A 15,969-nucleotide genomic window follows, 5' to 3' on the forward strand; every position below is an offset into this window, starting at 1 on the left:
CCCCCTGCCAATGCAGGAGACTCAAGGGATGCAGGTTCGATCCCTGGGTGGGGAAGATCCCCTGGAGAAGTGAATGGCAACCCACTCCATTATTCTTGCCTGGAGAACCCCACGGGTAGAGGAGCCTGGCAGGCTGCAGTCCATGGGGTTGCAAAGAGTCAGGCATGAGTGGGCAAATGAGTAGCACAGTAGAGGCAAGTACTGAAGAGCGGGCTACCAGGAGGGAGACACCGAGGGAGGGGCAGCTGGTCCATTTCAGTGGAGGCAGGAGCTGACTCAGAGGAGCTTTGTGGAGGTGACTTTGGATACAGGGTGTTCCTAAAGCAGACAAGGTTTAGGGGGAGGATGCTGCAGTTGGGGGTAATGGCATCAGTAAAGATCGACGGGGTGAAGCACCCAGTGTGACCAACTCTCCCAGTTTGTCAGGGACCGACCATGGAATGTCCCACTTCCAGAGAAACTCCTCAGTCCCCAGAGAGCCAGGAGCAGTGGTCATCCCAGAGATATATGGCTATTCGGGTCACTAGAAGTGGCCCCTAGTGGCTGCAGGAGAGAGAGCGTGAGGATCTGGGGCTGAGGAAGGGAGTGCTTCATCAGAAGCAGGAGAGGCTGAAGGAGTAGGTGAGGAGCCTGAGACCTCATCAGCGATCTGAACTGCTGCCCTGACAGTGGAGACCCCTATAAAGACTGCATGGTGGAGCGAGGTTGTGGGGAAGAGTTAACTGTTTATGAGCTGGAGAATGAGTCTTCCTCCTGGAGCTGCAGGTCACCAGCCTGCCCGGTGGCGGGGGCAGGAGTGCCCATCGCTGCTTCATCTCCACGCAGACTGGCTCTAGACCAGTCAGGCTAGAAGCATGCTGTCCACCCAGCCCCGCTTCCCCGGCACTGAGGCTCATGGGCGGCTTTGGGAGAGCCACCAGCTGCTTCCTTTGGAGCCTCTGATGACCGCATCCTGCAGACCACACCTTCTTGATGTTTCTAGGGAAAGTCATTTCAGGGGAATCTGGGGAGCATTTTCTTTCTGTGGCTGCGGGGACTTGGGAAGAACAGGAGGGCCTGGGCGAGTCTGTGCTTTCCCGTCCAGTGGGGTGGTGGCCATATGACCCATGTGCAAGGCCCCGTGGACCACCTCCGACATCCGGCTTGTCCATGGGCAGCAAGAGGCCCCCATGCCAACACCTGCTGCTCCTGACCCCTCCTTCTCCATCTCCTCCCCGTCACACACTCCTATGAACTCTGCCTTCTAAGCCTCTCCTGAAGCCAGAGAGGCCAGAAAAGGGACTTATTGTTGTTTCCCTCAGTCTTATTAATCTTATTGGCAAAAGTATCCTGAGACTGGTCATTATCCCTGTATTTGGTGACTTAGTTACACGTCTACACACACACCACACCCACACCCCTGCTACTCTAACACACGTGCACCCCGACACACACATCCCAACACACAAAACACGTATGCCACCACACACACATATGCCACCATACACCAGTACAAACACTAATACACACATTTGCTACACACACTTTCACACACACATAGACCCATACCCAAGGCGTATATACCTCAACACACACACATACTTGCACCATCCAGCCTTTTGAATTCAGTTCCTGCAATGACGTTTCCGGGCCTACCACCATCCTCTTCCTTCAGCTCCTGGGCTGGGCTTCAGTTTGGGCCTCCACGTCTACCTCTCAGTGTAAGATGTCCCAGGCAATCCTTTCCCCTGGAGACTTGGCCCGAGGGCTGGCCGGCAGGCCTCCCATGCACTCTGCTTACCTCTGCTGCTGGGATTCAGCCATCCTGGGACGAAGTCCCCTTGAAAGTGGGAAAGCTCCCAGGTTTGGAGGCTGACCCCCTGAAAAGACCACCTCCCCGCCTCAACCTCAGCCTTGAATTCCAGACCCTGAGGTCTGGATCAGGAGGGACACAGTGCCTTTTTGCATCCACAAGTCTCCCTTCCCCTGGGCAGGTTGCTCATTCAGAGACCACCCATCCCCTGGCCCAGGGTGCCCCCAGAGTGCCCTATCCCGCCTCCCCTGGGACCCTTCTGTTACACTTGGCCTTCTCGGCTACCCCTGCTCCTGTAGCCCCTCCAGCTTCATGACACCACCCTGTCCTGGCTTTTCTCCCACCTCTCTGACTGCTCTTTGTCTGTTTCTTGTCTTCTTTTTCTTCCTATCTGGGTAGTCACCCCGTTTGAGCCACACGTCTCCTTGCTCTCAGGGCTGCTGTGGGAGGGTGCGGTCCTGATGTCAACATGACCCCGCTGGCGTCTTTCTGCTCCTTAATCAGGAGACTGCTGTCTGGAAGGCCCCGGCCAGATACTGTCCCCGACCTCTTCCAGGGTCTCTCCAACCCTGGGCTCCCCTCTTCCTTCCATCCTCTGCAGATCCCACAGTGCTGGGTGGAGGGGAAGGGGAGGGTGTTGCCCACTCACCTGCTCCCGACATGCTGCTCTCTGGGGGGCTCGGCACTTGCTGCCACGGGAGGCCTGGCGTCAGAGTGCCACAGCCCTGTGGCTGCCTGGCTGATTGCTCTGCTCCTACCTGGTCCTTTGTATAATGGCATTCTGTATGACAGATAAAAAAGTACTTTGGGAAGAAAGGATGGAGGCATAGGGAAGGAATGATGCTGAGAATCCCCGAACCCAGAACACGCCCTTGTGGCTGGAAAGGATGTCACCCCACTACATGCAAGATTTTGGGTAAGTGTGTCAGAGTATTTCTACATTGAATTGATAAGGGATTCTTGGGGAAGTACTTCCCTGGTGTCCAGTGGTTGAGACTTCACTTTCCAATGCATGGGGTGTGGGTTTGATTCCTGGTCAGGGAGCTAAAATCCCACGTGCCTAGCAGCCAAAAAAACCCAAAAACATAAAACAGAAGCAATATTGCAGCAAATAAAGACTTTAAAAATGGTCCACATCAAAAAATCTTTAAAAAATAGGGTTCTTGGAGAGCTGAGCTTAGGTAAATAAGAGTTCAACCACATTCCTTATAGACATCAACAATCTCATAAGGGATTCTGTATGAATGCTTATTCTTAGGTTCTTCTCATTAGGGAAAGTGGATGTCAGTGGATGAGTGTTTTGCTCCGTATCCTTGATGAGAGGCAAGGCACTGGCAGCTTCTTTTTATTCTGAATTAAGTTCCTTGCTCTGTGCTGCAAGTTCTGAGTCAGCAGGACATTGCGGGGGTTCCAGAAGGGTCAAACCCTCTAAGGGAGGTGACGCTCAAATGAAAGTTGAATGTTGTATGTGTCTTCATCCTAAAGATGCTGGTTCCTTCCTCCCTCCCTCCCTTTGTCTCCTCTCTCCCTTCCTTCTTCTCTCTCTTTCTTCCTTTCTTTTTCTTTTCCTGTCTCTTTTTTTGGAAGGGTAGAATAGGGCAAATCCTCAAACCCCCAGGGCTTGAGAACAGCTGCGTGAAACAGCTCTGGGCAGATGGGCCCCGCGAGCAGAGAAAGACCTGAGGACTCTGGCGTTCACCATGGTCCTGCTCCCGGTTTTATTGATGGCGCTAATGCAGACCGACTCTGGGTCCCTTTTACCAGCTCAGAGAACAAGCACATAATAGTTACTTGTCCTTCAATAGGCCAGAACGAAAACACTTCACCCCCTGCACAGTGGGGGCTCCTAATTAGATATAAATACATTTATCCATCAAGCAAAAATCAGAGCCTTTCCTTTTCATTCTTCCTTTTTTTCCTCCAGGATTTCAACTCATAAGCTAATATATGGGGGAAGGGAAGGGGCTAAAAGAGCTGAATGCTCTCAGCCCAAGGAGGGGTGTAAGAAATGCCTCTTTTCTGGGATCAGCAATTGACTAACAGAGGCCCGGGGCCTGGCCTCTGCCAGAGGGAGAGGGCTGAACGTGGAGAGAACTTGACATTAACACAGCTTCAGGAGCCAGCTGGCAGGCCTGGGCTCTGGGGGATGAAGCTGGTAATCGTGCTGGGTCTTTTTTCCTTCTTCTATAACCACAGTGGTTACTCCAAAGAGTTACCTTCATCCGTTAGACAGAGACCATTGTACTGACTGTGAGGATTCGGTTAGCGTGTTCTGTAAGGAAGAGGAAACTGTGCGGAGCACAGCATCACAATGGCCTCTTTCTGAGCTACTTTACTGCAGAGCCCCCCCAGGGATGGATCCATAAGAATGTGGGGCATACAAGTGCACTGCGGTGTGGAGTGACCTGTGGCAACAGAGGTCCTTAGCTTCACATACATAAATGGATGAACATGTTCATGGGTCTTGTTTAAAAAAGTGAGAAAGATGTCTTGCCTGCACCTGTATACGAGGCTGGAACCTGAGAAACGCTGTCTTGGTTCAGCCATGCATTTTTCATGACTGGTGACTCACTGGATGGATCAGGCACACCTCATCCCTCAAGGAGCAGATACAAAGGTCAGTTCTGAAGTTTAAGAATGTCTGAGGACCGAGGAATGACATTTAAGCGGAGTTTGATGCTTGGACCCAAGTGTTCCTGAAGTGGACACAGTTGGGTTTGGAGACTCCAGATAAACAAACTTTAGAAAGGCTCCCCTTGGCACTTCCCCGGTGGCCCAGTGGTGAAGACTCTGCCTTCCAGTGCATGGGGTACAGGTTTCTCATGGCCAAAACATAAAACAGAAGCAATAAAGACTTTCAAAATGGTCCACATCAAAAAAAATCTTAAAAGAAAAAAAGGGAAAGAAATGCTCCCTTTCCCCGTGTTGGCTGCAAAATAACCAGCTCTTTGGGTTCTGGCCACGCACGGGCATCTGGAAGCTGTATGCAGGATCTCTCATGGCAGAAATGGGGTGGAGGGAGCCTCAATTCTTCCTGCTTATCCCCCCACCTGGCACCAGCTGCCCAGGACTTGGGTCCCGAGGAAAAAGTCACACCCCTCTTCCTTCCTGGTGGTCCTCACTGCCTCCCTGATGCCAGTGGGGGGCACTGCCAGCCCCCAATGTTGCCAAGTCTTCCTCAAACACTCCTGCCAAGGGCCACATGCCCATCTGGCTTTGACACCCCTTTCTGGACTGACAAGGCCCCTCCCCAGCCTCGTCCCCATGGATTTGCCCTTGCTCTTCACCTGGACTGCATGTTCTTATCACTTGGGTTCCCCTCAGCCGATCTTCGCTCTCTCCTGTCCACCTGGACAACGCCTCCTTCTGCTTCAAGTCTCAGCTCAGATCGTGCCTCCTCTGAGCCTCCCGGCAGATGGAGGTGTTCCTTGTCCTGGCTCCTGCTGCACCACAGGTATCAGCAAGCTGCCCGAGCCCTCCTGTCTCCCAGGTACACCCAGGGGAGGGGGTGAGCGGGGTTGGGACTTTGATTCTGCGTTGCTAGATCCCCAGCATCTAGTTTAGTGTGGTTATCGAGTGGATAGGAAGGAATTCTGTGCCAGGGCTAGTTTGTGATGAGCAGTTTGAAGTGGGACACTCACCAAATGCTGTATTTAGCACCTCTATTTTTCCAGAAAAAACCACCAACTTGGACAGCCATCCCTACGGGCCTGCTGTTGAAATAATTCCTGAACATTCAAAACATGTTGAATCCTACTCCTGCATAGCCTCTGGCACCCCTGCCCCCAGTCTTGCTCGGGAGAGAGGGTGGGGGCTCCCTATGCTCCCTCAGGCTAGCCCATTCCCAGGAATGGAACCACAAATACAGTGATTTGTGTGGTTCTTGCTAACAGACAGTAGATTTCAGGAGACCGGGTGCTGAGGGAATCAGGTCAAGAGGAATGGCTAGACGGAAGTCCTGCAAGGTGATTCTGTGTTGGAGCTGGTTTAGAAACAGCACAGGGCCACGCAAAGGTGTGACATGGCTGTGTCAGATGCTCGTGCCAGGTGGGAAGCTGGGGAAGTGGCACGCATGAGGTGGGATGCCCTGTGGATCCACTGGAATTCTTGGGTCTGTGTTTGAACCCCAGGACCACTGGCCAGGTCACACACAGGTGCAGGTGAGCAGGTGTTGAGTTGGGTGCCGGGCATGGATGCTCCGTAGCACAGGTGGAGTTTCAGAGATGACTGGCATCATTTCCAGGCCACAGCAGAAGGGCTTGGGAATGTGGAGGGCTGCTGGGTCTTGGAAGGTGGGCACTGTCCAGTTGCCCTGGTGAGAAATAAGGGGCTGCCTTATTAAAGTAAGCCTCCCATGCCCACTCTCTCATCAAGGACTTTCCTCAGGATGGAAAATGTATGAGGTGGTCTCGAGGCTTCCTGAAAGGGCTCTGTGTTGGTGCCTGGGTTCTTATACAGGTCAGCTGGTGGTCCTCTGTCCCTTGTGGTTCCCTGGCTCCATCCTGCTTTGCACCTGGCTCCGGGTTGTCCTGCGCTTGTGCCTGGGGCTGCTGGTGGGCAGGCTGTCTCGTGTGGCCTGGCATGAGGCTCTTGTTCGGATAGCAAGCTGCCCCACGGAGTTATAATGCGTGATGGTGATGTCTGGCAGCTTTGGCTTCTTGACCAGTGGTGAAAAAGTGAACACAGATCCCTGGAACCCAACTCAGACAGAGGCCCCTCTCCATCCCAGGTCTGGAGCACCCATGTTGAGAAGGACTGTGCCCCAACACTCCGTAGGGGCCGTGTGGCCAAGAACTGCATGCTGAGATTCACTTTTATCATTTGCTTTGTCACTTCTGGACATCTTCGTCAGCTCCGGGTTATGCAAAACAAAACAATACGCGATTGTGAGAGCACGTGCTCTGAGCTCCCTGGAGGAAGCCTCTTCATACTCTGAGTGCCTGCATCCATGTTGTCGCCATGTTTCCTCTTGCCTTCCCCATTGGGCCTGAGGTCCTTGATGGCGTCAGGGAGCCAGCATTCCGTGTGGGGGCGGCCCAGTCCTGCAGCCGGTCTAGAGGGCGTTGGCTGAAGTATTGATGTACATTATTGTATTCAAAACTGACAGGCGCAGTCACATCCCTGGCTCAGACTGAGGGCTGAGGTCACCCTCAATCTAAAGGAGAACAGAGTCCAGTGCTAAATGAGGCTTTGAAGCAACAGGAAAAGGTCCTTGCCCCTCAGTAGGGAATGGGGAGCTCCCCCGCAAAGCACAAGGTGATCTGGAAGAACTCAATTTACACCCTTGGCTCCGGAGGGCTGGGGGATCAGCAGAGGGCGGGATAATCCCAGCTTCTCGAGCAGATGGTTTCTGACTACCGCTTGACCCAGTTCCCTCCCAGCAGATGACTGGCAGCGGGGCTGCAGCTCCTTCGTCAGGGGAGCAAAATGTGGACCCTCCTCTGAACCTCATCTTCTCTCCTCCGACCAGCAAGGACATGGTGGCTTTTGCCTCTTCCCAGCACCAGGGCGATGAACAGGATGCTGCACCTTCACAAGGGCATGGAGCCCTCCCCTCTTCCTACAGCTCTACCCAGCTCTGTCCACAATAAGAAGGGTTGCGGGGCTTCCCTGATGGTCCAGTGGTTAAGACTTCACTGCATGGGGCCTGGGTTCAATCCCTGGTCAGGGAACTAAGACCCTGTATGCTGTGGGGTGTGGCCAAAAAATAAATAAATATAAATAAATACATACATAAATAAATGGGCTTTCCTGGTGGCTCAGAAGGTAAAGAATGCCTGCAATGTGTTAGGCCGGGGTTCAGTCCCTGGGTGGGGAAGATTTCCTAGAGAAGGGAATCACCCACTCCAGTATTCTTGCCTGGAGAATTGCATGAACAGAGGAGCCTGGTGGGCCCCAGTCCATGGGGCCACAAAGAATTAAACACAACTGAGTGACTAACACTTTCACAAAAAAATAAATAAAGGGTTGTAACTGAGAAAGCAAGGAACACTACTGTGAGTTTGTGCTGAGAAGTAGAGGTGTTAAAGCCTTTGCTGGCTTACCCACTTCTTTCAATCCATCAATCAGTCAACCAACCAAACACTGGGTCAATAAGTGCACCTGATTATCTTCCAGGTCTGGCATCACACAGAGGCCTGGTCCCTGTCCTGCAGGAACCTGAGGCCCCTCACAGGAGACAGGTGAAGAGGTAAAATCTGGGCACTGATCCGAGGGGCAAAACCAGCAAACAGCTATTCAGGGCACAAGAAGGCCATGGCGGCTTCACCAGGATTGGGCTGGGTCTTGAGGCCTGGGCGTGAGATCCCCATGTAGGTTGGTGGTTGTGGTGATGGGAAGGACCAGTAGACCAGAGCATGTGTGCCTGGCAGAAGAGGCAAGCAAAATCACAAAGGTGGGTTGGGCTGGCTCAGGGCCACTGCCTAGAAGGTGGTGGTACAAGCTGCCCAGGAGGCAGAGGTTACCTCCTCTCTGCTCAGGGTTTCCCAGGCTCTGGGCCAGGGCCAGGGGTGGTAAGCTGAGGGAACAAAGGGCTGTCAGTTTGGGAGTGGCAACGATTCAGGATCTGCAGAAAGCCCTAAGGAACCAGAAAGGTTGCCATTTTGGGGACCCTGCCTGTCCCCTATTTCGGACTTTCGGTTGATAAAACCCAGAGCAGCCCATTTTTGTACCTTGGGAACGGCCCTGCGCACCTTTGAGTCGGTTCCCCGGATCGGGAGGGAGGGGGCGCTCCGCCTCCAGACTTGCGGACCTCGGTGAGGCTGCGGTCCGGCTGAGGCTAAACGCCACAGTGCCCGGCTGGCCTGAGAAGCTTGCGATGAGGGGCCGCGGGTGCTGGGGGGAGCCCTGAGCCTGAGGCCGCGGTCCACCTCGGTTGTCCCGGGCTCCCCGATACGCTAAGAAGCTAAACTCCCTGCAGTTCCGTTGTTATGCGGCGCGTTCACTGTGGGTGGGGGTCTAGGCAGTTGAGACGAGAGCGCAAGGCCGCGTTCCTGCTGCACCCTAGGAGAACCGTCATGTTGCTCTACATGGTGGTCGGGACGCCAGGGGGACAGAAGGAACGGACTCCACTTGGGGTTCTGGACGAGGCTGGGATTCTGGTGTTCACTGACAGCGTCTTTCGCTAGTGGCCTAAGAACGGCAGCCTTGGAAGGGTAGTTTCTTGAGTTCTGTGAGGAGCTTGGCCCGGTTGCCTGCTTTAGGGCTCCCCACCAGCCAGTGTTTTAATAGTCGCTACTGCTCCCGTGTACGCACGAGGCGGCAGAGACTAGGATGGGAAGGCTCTAGCCACGGTCACTCCGGGAAGGCCGGCCGTAGCGGAGCCTCGACTGGGACCTGGCTTTGTCTGCGGCCAAGATTTGCCAACTAGGGGGGTGGCGGCCGCAGTGGTGCTGAAAGCTTCTCCAGCCTGGCAAGCCCAGAGCTCGGGAGGCTCATGGGCCGCGAGGCCGGTTCCCCATGCAGTCGAGCAGCTTCTCGGGGCGCGGCGCCGGCGGAGAGAGCGGCCCCCCAGACCCCTACAGTCTGCGGGGTCCACGTCTCACCCAGTCTGCCAGCGGCCCGGGGCGCTCGGCTCCGGGACTGCAGCCCCGGAGCGACATCCACCGGCGGAGCCAGTCCGCGGCGCCCGCGGCCGCCCCCGCCTTGCCGCGGCCAGCGAGGGAGCACCCCAGGAAGGCCGGGGGCGGCTGCGGCGAGGAGAGGTGCCTCTCCTGGGCGGGGAAGGCGGCGGCAGGGACTAGGACAGGGCCTGCGCGGCCGCCGGGAGGAGACGAGCGCTGGGATCCTGGGTCGGGGAGCCCGTCGGTGCCGTCCGCTGCCCAGCCGGGCGGGGGTCCGGGGCGCCCACGTGGTGAGAAAGTTTCGAGACCGCAGAAGTGGCCCGGTCTTGTGGGGTGGGGAGGGGAGGGAAGCCAGCCGGTTCGCTCCTCCTTCTCGCTAAGGCAGAAGGAAAAGAGCGGAGGGAAGCTGGGGTGGGCGGGGAGCGGGCAGCATCAACCTGAACAGATTCCGCCTCCCCCTCCCCCCGCATCCCCCCCGCAACCCCGGGAAGCAGAGCCGGGAGGCGCGGACAGCCTCCTCCCGCACGGCCAGGGCGAGACTGCCCCCTCCTCTTTTTTTTTTTTCCTCCTGCCAACCTCTATCACAACGCGCTCGCACATACGGAGATTGTGCGGCTTTTTTTTTTTTTTTTTTTTCACCCTTGGGAGAAAAAACGAGAGTAAAAGAAGAGGGCAAAGCGAAGAACTCCTCCTTGGCGGGATCCGCACTCTGCCGCGGCCGGGCGCGGGGACGCGGCCGCCACCCGCAGTTCTCTCCCGGCCCTGCGGCGCGTGTCGGCGGGAGAACCAACAAGGGCACCCGCGCCGGGGACGCGGCGATACTTTTAGGAGCTCGAACCGACATCGCCGCCGCCGCGCAGGCAGAAGAGACCGGGACGAGGAGGGCCCCGCCGCCGCCTAGCCTGGCGCTCGGAGTCCCGGCGGCCCGCGCAGGCGGGCGGAGGGAGGCAGGCGGCGAGGAGGCGGGCGGAGCAGAGGACCCGCCGGAGCGCGCAGCAGCCGGCCCGCCCGCCCGCCTGCCGGTGGATGCGGCGCCCCGGGAGCCTGGAGACAACTTTGCCTTGTGACGCGCCGCGAGGACTGCAGGGCCCGCGGTCCCGGGCTCCGCGCCGCTTCTGAGCGGGCCCGCGCTCCGCGGCGCTACCGGCACCGCACTCGCTCCGCTGTCCGCCCGCCAACCCGCGGAGAGGACGACCCACCCGTCGCCACCGCCCGCGGCCCTTCCTCGGTGCTAGGCGGAGAGGGCGAGGGCGAGGCGCTCAGGTGCGAGCGCGGGGCCCCGCCGCAGCGCCCGCCGCAGCGCCGCGCCAAGCCGCGCCCGGCTCCGCTCTGGGGGCTCGGGCGCCTTCGCTTCCGTCTCGCCCAAGTTGCGTCGACCGGCCCTTTTGCCACCTTCCCCGCCCGGCCGCCAAGCCGCCGCTGCCGCTGCTTTCGCTTCACCCGAGCGGGGGCAGCGGGGCCCCGACGCGGAGAGGATGGGGGGAAAGCTGCGGATGCCGACGCGCCCCGAGACGCCCGTGCGGCGGTAACCCTCCTGCCCCTGCCTCGCCCAGGGCGCCTCTCCGGCCTCCCGCGGCCCACGGCGCCCCTTCCTCGCCGCGCGGGAACCCCCGCGGCCCGACCGGGCCCCCTCCCCCTGTGAGCGGGCTGCGGCCCTCCCGGCGGGCGGGCGGAGGCCCGGGCGGGGGCGGGGCGGGGCGGCGCGCCGGGAGCCGTGAGCCGCCCTGCGCTCGGCTCGGCTCGCCTCGCGGCGGGCGCCCTCATCGCCAGCGGCGCACCATGGACGGGCTGCCCGGTCGGGCGCTGGGGGCCGCCTGCCTTGTGATGCTGGCGGTCGGCTGGCTGGGGCCCGGGGTCTGGGGCTCTCCCACGCCCCCGCCGTCGCCCGCCGCGCCGCAGCCGCCCCCGCCGCCGCCCGGAGCCCCCGGCGGCGCGCAGGACACCTGCACGTCGTGCGGCGGTTTCCGGCGGCCGGAGGAGCTGGGCCGGGTAGACGGCGACTTCCTGGAGGCGGTGAAGCGGCACATCTTGAGCCGCCTGCAGATGCGGGGCCGGCCCAACATCACACACGCCGTGCCCAAGGCCGCCATGGTCACGGCCCTGCGCAAGCTGCACGCGGGCAAGGTGCGCGAGGACGGCCGGGTGGAGATCCCGCACCTCGACGGCCACGCCAGCCCGGGCGCCGACGGCCCGGAGCGCGTCTCCGAGATCATCAGCTTCGCCGAGACAGGTGGGTCGGTCCCTCGAGCGGCCCTCGCTACCTCCTCCACCCGCTTTTCTCTTCGCTGACTCTGGCCGCCGCCGCCGCCGCAGCCCGCGCGCCCTGGGGGAAACCCGGACTGCTGGCTCGGCCCGCTCGCCTCCGGCCCTGTGCGCTCCGTCCGGGTTGCGGTCCTCTTCTCGAAGGCAGCAACCCCTTCCTGCTCCCTTATCCCCGCCGAGGAGCGCTCTGTCCTCCACCCCTGCTCTCCGAAACGGGCCCCAGTGCCTTTGGGCGCGCGTCCCCCTCCCGGCGGACTCGTGCGGCCCTGGCTCCGCGGGCACTCGCTTGGTGATTGCTTAATGTTTTTGTTTCCCACGATCGGAGTGTAGGCTTAGCAGTATAGATGGAGATGTGTGTGCTTGTTGATATCCGTGGGCTGGAGGAGTGTGTGTATGTGTGTGTGACTCTGTGTGTGTGTGTATGCCTGCGTGAGAGGCCCCTGGGGCCGCTTCCATCGCCGGGCAGCGTGGGCTTGCCAGGATTGCTGAAGCTTCGCTGGGGAGAGCTAGGCAACCTCTCTTCCGATTGTGTGGGCACTGGAATCGGTGGAAGGCAGGCTTCTCAACAGGTCCCATCATTTACGCAGAGAAAGACTGCAGCTCAGAGGGCAGCCCCGTGCCTCTCGCCTTGCTTGGGAGCTGAGGCAGCTCCCTGGCTTTAGAGCCAGCAGAGTTCCTAGTTAACAAACGGTCGGAGTCATTTCTGGAATGTTCCTCCGGCCCTATATTGCAAATTTTTTTAACCACTGTCTGAATATAAAAATCAAGCGAGGAAAAACATCTTTCGAACTTTAAAAGAAGGAGAAAAATGTGCTCGCGCTGAAATGCTGCAAGTGCTTTCGGCTCTGCTGTCCTTTTCAGGACTTGAATGAGCCAGGCTGGCTTTTGTGCCTGGAGCTCAGCCCCATTTGTGCAGGGGGACTGCCGAGAAGGTCGCAGGGGGAAGCTTGGGTTTGGGCAGGGCAGGGTGGGCAGGGAGCCTTGGGGGGGAGAGTTGGTGGCAGTTGTGTCCCCAGGCTGCGAATGCCTCCCCCCAACCCCCAAGGCAGCGGGCAGACTGTGCAGGTGCCGCCTGGGGATGAAAAGGGATGAAAAGTTTTGCATGGCCGGGTGTGGAGAAAAGCAGAGACAATCAGGGCTGGTTTGTGCTTAGAAAGAAATGCATTGCCATTTTAGCTGTCCGACAGAGTCAAGGGAATCTGGACATGCAATTAGAGAGCTTGGATTAAAAGGTGCTTTGGGGCCCAGAGCAGAAATGTGATTCTGGAAGGTCGAGGAGGCCTTTTGGTCCCCGTGGCACAAAATGACAGCAGGGGCTGTTATATTTCTGGTCGGTTCCACGGAGCCAGCTCTTTGACTTATAAATAACAGATTCAGGTCACAGGCAGCTCGTCCAAGACCAGCTTTTAAGGCTGCACTTTCCCCCATTTCAAAGTCAGATGTCAGTGTTATTAGAGGAGCCAGGCGAGGCCTGAGGAGGGGGCTGGGAAGGGGGCAGTGGTAGGAGGTTTGATAAAACCATCGGAGGCCACACAGTTGGCTTATTTGTTCTTCCTGGAGAAAAAAAAAAAAAAAGTAGGGATCGTCAGAGAGCAGGGTCACTGAAATGTAGGATGAGAGAGGATTCCTCTCTCAGTTGGCATGGCCTCTCTTCTTATTGAGCTGAATTATTGAGACAACTAATAAACCAATTCTCCTTATCGATGGAGACTTCAAATGTGCCATTCACGGCGAGTCAGTCTCATGAAAGGGGTGGACTTCAAGTTTCAAGACTGCGTGCCCTGTCCCTTGGAAGTACTCAGAAGCAAAGGCTGCACTTTGCAGCCTGCAGAGCACACGTTCCTGTGTCAGAAATCTGAGCAGAGCTGGCTTGTTTGCAGTGGAGGTTCCACTGGGGGTTGGATCAGATCATGCTTAGGTAAACACTGGAAAGAGGCTGTAGGTGGCTCAGCTGGATTTTGCAATGCCCTAAGTTAACCAAAAAAAAAAAAAAAAAAGAAGAAGAAGAAAAGAAAGAACCCAAACTCTGCTAAAACAACCCACCCCAAATCCTTAGTGAGATCCTGGTTTTGTTTTTCAGATTTCACAGATACCCATAACAACTTGTTAAGATCTTGGCCTCCTGACAAATTCCTCCGTTGAGCTTTGAGGCCTGACAGCCTGTCTCCAGGGAACCCTGGCCTGGGAGAGGTGAGGCCAGTTTTCTAGGCCCGGACCCTCCGGCCCCAAGCTGGTCCCAGCTTCAAGATAGGAAACAATTTTCCCTGCCTCTCCCAGGTTACCGTTGGAGGCCGCGGCCCCAGGAGTGGTATTTCTGGTCAGGACGGTCCTCCAGCTGCTCCGCCAGGGCCCGGTCCAGTGTCATGCGGCAGAATGCGTTTTCTGCAGTGCCTAGTGTTCTCCTTGATCTAACTTGGCCTGCTCTCTTGCTTCTCCGCAGATGGCCTGGCCTCCTCCCGGGTCCGCCTGTACTTCTTCATCTCCAACGAAGGCAACCAGAACCTGTTTGTAGTGCAGGCCAGCCTGTGGCTCTACCTGAAGCTGCTGCCCTACGTCCTGGAGAAGGGCGGCCGGCGGAAGGTGCGGGTAAAGGTGTACTTCCAGGAGCAGGGCCCTGGCGACCGCTGGGCCGCGGTGGAGAAGCGCGTGGACCTCAAGCGCAGCGGCTGGCACACCTTCCCACTCACCGAACCCATCCAGGCCCTGTTCTCACGCGGTGAGCGGCGTCTCAGCCTGGACGTGCAGTGCGACGGCTGCCGGGAGCTGGCCGTGGTGCCCGTGTTCGTGGACCCGGGCGAGGAGTCGCACCGGCCCTTTGTGGTGGTGCAGGCGCGGCTGGGCGACAGCAGGCACCGTATCCGCAAGCGGGGCCTGGAGTGCGACGGGAGGACCAACCTGTGCTGCCGGCAGCAGTTCTTCATCGACTTCCGCCTCATCGGCTGGAACGACTGGATCATTGCGCCCACCGGCTACTATGGGAACTACTGCGAGGGCAGCTGCCCTGCCTACCTGGCGGGGGTGCCGGGCTCGGCCTCCTCCTTCCACACGGCCGTGGTAAACCAGTACCGCATGCGGGGGCTGAACCCGGGCACCGTGAACTCCTGCTGTATTCCCACCAAGCTGAGCACCATGTCCATGCTCTACTTCGACGACGAGTACAACATCGTCAAGCGGGACGTGCCCAATATGATCGTGGAGGAGTGCGGCTGCGCATGAGGGCGCGGCTCCATCGGGGCATGGGGACCAGGGTGTGGCAAGTGGAGCGCGGTGATGCCCGGGAGGTGCCCGGGGCTGGCCTGAGATCTTTTCCTACTTCCTCATCCAGCAATCTGTCAAAAACAGAGGGAGAACCCTCCACGGACACGAAGGACTGGACAATGCACACGTAGATGCGCACAGCCAGACGCATCCTGCCACCCACATGGCAGCCTCCGGGATCCCAGCAAGTGTATGCGGTGATAAATAGCGGCTCAGCCACAAATGCCTGTCGCTCGGAGAGAATGGGGTGAGCAGCCACGGTTCCCCCACGCCCCCGCCCCCCCCCAGCTGGCCTGGCCACTCTGAATCGCGCCTTCCGAGCACACAGAAAGCACAAAGACAAGAGACACAGAGGGAGAGAGAGCGAGCGAACCCGGAGCTTGGAGAGGAGCAGCAGTTGGGGGGTGGGGAGCAGGCAGCCTGCAGAGGGCTGCGTGTCCCGCTTTGCCCGTTCAAGGCCACCGGGGTCCCTACATCTCTTGGCTGCAACATGTGGGCTTGCTCCCCTGGCCTGGGATCCTTCCTGCTGCGGCGAGCCGGGCAGCCTGTCCTTTCCCATCCTTGGAGAAGTAGGCCCAAATAGGCTACCACCTGCCAGAGACCGGAGACCATGGAGCTGTGGTAGTGACCATTTGACTGTCGCTTGGGGCCCTGGTGTGACTTCTATGTGTGTGTGTGTTTTGGGGGTGGGGAGGGAGGGAGAGGAGAAGGGTCTTAATTTGATGCTTTAACTGATCACTAGCAGTTGAATGGTCATTCATTCCGGTTGTATAATTGAAAAGGGACTTTTCTACCAGGTCTGACCTTTTAAGTTAAAATCTGAACTGTTCCAAGTGGAACAAAAAAAGTTGCAATCTGTGCCCTTCCCTGGGGAGATTCCTCTAGGATTGGTTAGGGAGGGGTGGAAATGACTCTTAGGCAAGGGGAGGGTGAGCTCTTAGAAGGAGGGAATGGTGGGGTGAAGGCATTCTGGAGATGCTCGGGGGTGGGGTTGCCCCTTCAGGGGTTGAGGGAGGGGAGCAGTTGACCGGGTCTGGGGAAGAGGGAGAGGCTTTCAGCTGCTTTGCAAAAGTGGCCCATGTAGGCTCTGGCCAC

The 15,969-nt window shown here is 58.0% G+C and overlaps 1 protein-coding gene across 1 annotated transcript; it reads left to right on the plus strand.

Annotated features, from left to right (window-relative positions):
- Positions 1–11,133: 11,133 nt before the first annotated feature.
- On the plus strand, positions 11,134–15,707 carry INHBB (inhibin subunit beta B). Its single transcript, XM_068969061.1, has 2 exons — positions 11,134–11,584; positions 14,057–15,707. Exons 1-2 carry the CDS (start codon positions 11,134–11,136, stop codon positions 14,830–14,832), a joined length of 1,227 nt encoding a protein of 408 aa, XP_068825162.1. The 3' UTR covers positions 14,833–15,707.
- The last annotated feature ends 262 nt before the right edge of the window (positions 15,708–15,969 follow it).

Source organism: Capricornis sumatraensis, chromosome 3 (genome assembly GCF_032405125.1).
Source record: "Capricornis sumatraensis isolate serow.1 chromosome 3, serow.2, whole genome shotgun sequence".
NCBI lineage: Eukaryota > Metazoa > Chordata > Mammalia > Artiodactyla > Bovidae > Capricornis > Capricornis sumatraensis.

Coding starts and splice junctions, on each gene's coding strand:
- INHBB (XM_068969061.1), top strand. CDS start 11,134: ATGGACGGGCTGCCCGGTCGGGCGCTGGGGGCCGCCTGCCTTGTGATG. Junction 11,585..14,056: donor CATCAGCTTCGCCGAGACAG/GTGGGTCGGTCC, acceptor GCTTCTCCGCAG/ATGGCCTGGCCTCCTCCCGG.